General features: G+C 45.2%; 1 protein-coding gene across 1 annotated transcript in view; it reads right to left on the reverse strand.

Moving 5' to 3' along the window:
• ALMS1 (ALMS1 centrosome and basal body associated protein) overlaps positions 1-5,276 on the reverse strand; it is a 143,951-nt gene extending 138,675 nt beyond the window's left edge. The window contains exon 1 of the mRNA XM_081101544.1: positions 4,891-5,276. Within this exon, the coding sequence (XP_080957670.1) occupies positions 4,891-5,265 (375 nt within the window). The 5' untranslated portion in view covers positions 5,266-5,276. The remainder of the gene's footprint in view (positions 1-4,890) is intronic.
• Between the last annotated feature and the right edge of the window lie 724 nt (positions 5,277-6,000).

The raw sequence follows: 6,000 nt of genomic DNA on the forward strand, positions 1-6,000 counted from the left end.
TACCATATGACCCATATGATCCTACAATCCCACTTCTGGGTATATATCCAAAAGAAGTGAAGGCAAGTCACTTTGCAAGAAAGTTTGTCAGTTTCTCACAAAATTAAACATACTCTTATTACACTATTACTAAAATTGGAAATTAAAGAGGGGACTTGACTACTGACACTACAAATATACAAAGAATTATAAAGGATACAGACAATCCCCAACTTATGGTTCAGCTTACAAATTTTGGGCCTTACGATGGTGGCTATCTTATACGTTCAGTAGAAACCATACTTCAAATTTTGAATTTTGGTCTTTTCCCAGGTTAGCAATATGCAATACGATACTCTTGTGATGCTGGGCAGCAACAGCAAGCCTCAGTCCAAATCAGCCACAAGATTATGAGGACAAATAACCAATAATCTACAATGTACTGTGTTGCCAGCATTTTTAAATACTGTGTTTTATGCTTTCACATCCCATCATGCCAACAAAATGCCCATCTGTGCCTCTTGCTTCTGGTGAGAAGAGGAAGGCAATTAAAACTCATGATGGCGCTACATCCCAATAATGTAAGTGTTCTCAGCACATTTAAGGTAGACTAGGCTAAGCTATGATGTTCAGTACGTTAGGTGTATTAAATGCATTTTCAACTTATACTCAACTTACAATGGGTTTACTGGGACTGAACCCCATTTAAAGTCAAGGAGCATCTGTACTATGATAACATACATAACTGTATGTTAAGAAATTTGTTAAGTTAGAGGAAATAGACAAACACCTGAAAAACCACAAATTACTGAAACTGACTCAAGAAGGAATAGGTGATCTGAGTAGACCTGTATAGCAACAAAACAGTATAAATTTATAATTAAAATACTTCCCAAAAAGAAAAGCCCGAGCACATATGATAGAATCTACCAAGCAGTCAAAAAATTATTAATTCTGATCCTTCAAACTCTAAAACAAAAGGAACACTTGCAACGCATTTTATAAAGTCAACATTACCCTGAAACTAAACCAAACAAAAACATCACAAGAAAACTATGGGCCAGTATCTTTAAAATACATATGCAAAAAATTAAAAAGAAAATACTAGGTAAATTAGTATATTTGTGTTCCTATAATCAGCAACATATAAAGTATTTATATATCATGATGCAGTAAATTATCCTCAGAATGAACAAATGGCTTAACAACCAATATCAATTAATATAATACACCAATTAATAGCATAATTTGACAAAATCTAACACCCATTTCATCGTAAAGCATTCAACAAACCAGCAATAAAAGAAAACTTCATCAACCTGGTAAAGCCATCTATGAAAAACCTACAACTAACATCATACTTTTGGTGAAAAGACTGGGTGTTTCCCCATTACAATCAGGAATAAGACAAAGATATCCTCTCTCATCACTTCTATTCAACATTATACTGGAGGTTCTAGTCAGGGAAATTAGGCAAAAAATAAAAATAAAAAGGCATCCAAATTGAAAAAGAAGAATAAAACTATACGTACTTGCATTTTACATGTATCCTAGGGATTCTATTAATAATCTCTTAGAATAAATAAATAAATTCAGCAGTTGTAGAATACAAGATCAATACACAAAAATCAACTGTTTTATATACGTGCAATGAACAATCCAAAAATGGGAGGAAAAATTTCACTTACAATAGCACCAGAAAGAATAAAATATTCAGAGTAACCTAAGTATAAAACCTACACTGAAAACTATGAGACATTATTCAACAGATTTACAGAAGATCTAAATAAATAAAAAGATAACGCATGATGCTAGATCAGAAGACCTAATGTTAAGATGACAATACTTCCAAATTTTGAATTCCTATCAAAATACCAGCTGACTTCTTTTTAACAAGCTGATCCTGAAATTCATATGTAATTACAAAGAATCAAGAATAGCCACACACTACCATTTGCAACAGCATGGATGGAACTGGAGAGCATTATGCTAAGTGAAATAACCCAGTCAGAGAAAGATAAATATCACATGATCTCACTCATTTGTGGAATATAATGAACAACATAAACTGACGAACAAAAACAGATCCAGAGACAGAGAAGCATCAATCAGATGGTCAAACCTCAGAGGGAAGGTAGGGGAGAGGAGGGGTAAGGGGGAGAGATCAACCAAACGACTTAATATGCATGCATATAAGCCTAACCAATGGACACAGGTAACAGGGCGGTGAGGGCATGAGTGGGAGGGATGGGGGATAAGGACACATATGTAATAACTTAATCAATAAAAAAAATTTTGCCCTGACCGGGTTGGCTCAGTGGATAGAGTGTCGGCCTGTGGACTGGAAGGTCCCAGGTTCGATTCTGGTCAAGGGCATGTACCTTGGTTGCAGGCACATCCCCAGTAGGGAGTGTACAGGAGGCAGCTGATCGATGTTTCTCTCTCATCGATGTTTCTAACTCTCTATCCCTCTCCCTTCCTCTCTTTAAAAAATCAATAAAATATATATTTAAAAATAAATAAATAAATAAATAAAAATAAAAAAAATTTTAAGAAAGAGAGAAAAATAAAAAGAAAGTAAAAAAAAAGAAAAAGAAAAAGAATAGCCACACACAAAAAAATGACTTGAAAAAAAGGATGAGGTTAGAGGACTCATACATCTTCATTTCAAAACTAACTACAAAGCAATAGTAATCGAAAAAGTGTGGCATGGCATAAAGGAGGACATACAGAATGGAACTGAATTAAGAATCTAGAAATAAACTCAGACATCTATGATCAACTGATTTTCAACAAGGATGCTAAGACTTATCAGTTGGGAAAGAATAGCCTCTTCAACAAAGGGTGTTGGGACAACTGGTAGCCACATACAAAAGCATGAAATTGAACTCTTTTCTCACACTACATACAATAATTAACTCAAAGTGGTGAACACATAATACAACATGCACATGATGTATTGTAGAATTGTACACCTGAAACCTATATAATTTTATTAACCAACTAGAGGCCCAGTGCACAAAATTCGTGCACTGGTGTGTGGGGGGGGGGGGGGACACACACCCTCAGCCTGACCTGCCACCTAGTAGTCCAGGAGCCCTCAGGGGATGTCCGACTGATGGCTTAGGCCTGCTCCCCAGGAGGAGTGGGGTTAAGCCAGCAGTGGGACATCCCACCACCACCGCTGTACTCGCCAGTCGAGAGTCTAGCTCAGGGCTTCTGGCTGAGTGGCACTCCCCCTGTGGAAGCACACTGACCACCAGGGGGCAGTTCCTGTGTTGGGCGTCTGCCCCCTGGTGGTCAGTGTGCGTCATAGCGACTGGTTGTTTGGCTGTTCGGTCAATTTGCATATTAGCCTTTTATATAGGATTTCACCTCAACAAATTCAATAAACAACATAAACTGATGAACAAGGACTGATCCAGAGATGGAGAGGCATTGATTGGACTGACAGGCCTTGGAGGGAAGGTAGGGGAGGGTGGAGGTAAGGGGGAAAGATCAACCAAAGGACTTATATGCAAGCATATAGGCCTAACCAATGGACACGGACAACGGGGGGTAAGGGCATGAGCAGGGGGGTGGGGGGAGGGGTAGGGGGTAACGTGGGGATAAGGACACATATGTAATATCTTAATCAATAAAAAATATATTAAAAAAAAGAACAAAGTATATATTAATAGGTCAGAAAAGATGAAGAACTGTGCAGTGTAAATGAATCTGGAGATAGGGAACAGGTTCCCCAAGGTTCCCTAGCATCCAGGATAGTGCATAGCCAGTGGGGAGTGCTCAGTAATATATATGCTCAATGAATTGAAGACCCGCTGGAATACTTACTGGGTAACACAACTATTCCTCTTTAATGATCGACAGTCCATAGCATCACTAACCAACACAACTTTCTGTGATGATGAAACTATTTTACATCTGCACTGTACAATAGGGTAGCCACTTGTCAAGTGTGGTTACTGAGCCCTTGAAAAGCGGATAGTACGTATTTTTAATTTTTTTTTTTTTTTTTTGGCTTTTAACTAATTAAGATGTAAAGAGCCGCACGTGGCTAGTGACTACTGAATTGAACACAGACAGCACAGGTCTAATCTCTTCCACGGTTGTGCTTTGTTTCCCTCTGCAGTTTACATCTCGTCCAAGGGCAGCTCTAAACAATAACCCCTAGGCTTCTGTTTTGTTCCCATAATGGACGCTGCACAGAACAGAAACTTAATAACGATGTCAGAACTGTACAGCCAACTTGTTTTCTCCCTTAAAAAGCCATCAGTTCAACGCAAGTATTTCCAAAATCTTCAAGATCGTCAGGATCATAAAAACAGCCATAAAAACAGCTCTTTCTCCATTGCATATTATCTTGTGCTTCAGTTTTCTAGACTGTTTGGAGCTGCGGGGGCAAAAGCCTCATGGGTTTGTTTCTAAGTCGCTCCTGCTTGCTGGGGACCCCTTTATCGCTACAAACCGGGGTGCAGAGAAGCACCATCTGCGAGGAGCCTCCGGAGACGAACTATTCACGCCGTGCACACCTAATCCACCCGGCTCCCTCGGGGGTGCCCTTCACGCGGGCAAACTAATCCCCTAACTGCCTTCCCAGCGAGATCGCCCCTGGGCAACCACCCCACTTCCCCTCCTTCGGGGCACGACACGCCCCACCTCCTCCCCAAAGCTCTCCTTAACCACAAGCGCTGGGAACACGCTCCTGCGAACACCTGGGCTCATTCAAAAAGCCCGGGAACTGCCGAGAGAAACGGGAGGGGGCTCTGCCAGGAAGCTCGGGAGACGGCAGCCGTCGGCCAGGACCCGGGCAGGAGCCGCGGCAGCCCCGACCGAGCGCCTGCCGAGCGCTCGGGGACGACCCGTCCCGCTGCCCCACCGCGCGCGGCGCCGCCGCCCCGCCAGACCCACCTTCTCGGGGCCACGCCACTCGCCCTCGGAGTAGCGGTGCTTCGGCGGCAGAGGCAGCGTCCCGCTGGGGTGCGCCTGCAGCCAGGCCTTGGCCTCGTCGTCCTCCTCGTAGTCGTCCGAACTCTCCTCCGGCTGGCTCTCGTAGTTGAAGTCCGTGTCCAGTTCCCGCGGCTCCTCGTCCTCCACGTCCTCCACCATCACCACCTCGTCCTCATCCAAGCTCTTCACCTCCTCGTCCTCGTCCAAGCTCTTCACCTCCTCGTCCTCGTCCAAGCTTTTCACCTCCTCCTCCTCCTTTTTTGCCTCCTCCTCCTCCTCCTTCTCCTCCTCCTCCTCCTCGAGCTCGCCGGGCCAAGGTAGGTCCTCAGGCTCCATCTTGGCGTCTCGCTGTCGGAGGCGGAGGAGGAGGGGGAGAGGGGAGAGGGGAGGGAGGGGAGGGGAAGAGAGCCGACTGGCGGTTGCGGCCTCACGCAGGCGCAAAGACCGCCGCCGCCTCCCGCCCCCCGCGGCGCCGCGCGGACGGGGCGGGGCTGGGAGTGAGGGCGCGTGTTGCTAAGGACGCGCCGCGGGGGCCGGCGGGAAGGCCCGGGGAGGGGGCGGAGGCAGCGGCAGGTGACGCCACGCCCTGGCCGCGTCACCGCCCGGGGTCTGGATCACAGTACTGTAAGCTCACAATCAAGCCCGGCCCGGCGCCTCTCGCGGGACGGGGGAGTGCGGTCCTCGGCGGGGCCGGGCCAGAACTGAATGTTGACCCTGCACCGGGGGAGAGATCAGACCCGAGGGCAACACATGAGAGTCAAACTTGCGCATTAGTAGTTTTCACAGGCTGCGTGCCTAAGGGGTGACAGGCTGTACAATGGGCACTTGACACTAACAAGGGCGGTAGAGGCGTTAAGTAAGGAGTGGGAGCTGGAATCAGAAAGATGGGAGTGTGAGTCCTGACATCGCCACTTAAAAGTGGTGTGGCTGAGCCTCTGTCAAATGAGGCTAATGGGCCATTGAATAGGATGGTCGTGATAATCAAAGGAAGTACGGACGTAGTGCAGTGGTTCTCAACCTTGGCTGCACATTAGAATCACCTGGGAATCTTTTTTAAAATCCTGATTTCTG

The sequence above is a fragment of the Myotis nattereri genome (assembly GCF_964212035.1).
Source record: "Myotis nattereri genome assembly, chromosome: 10".
Lineage (NCBI taxonomy): Eukaryota > Metazoa > Chordata > Mammalia > Chiroptera > Vespertilionidae > Myotis > Myotis nattereri.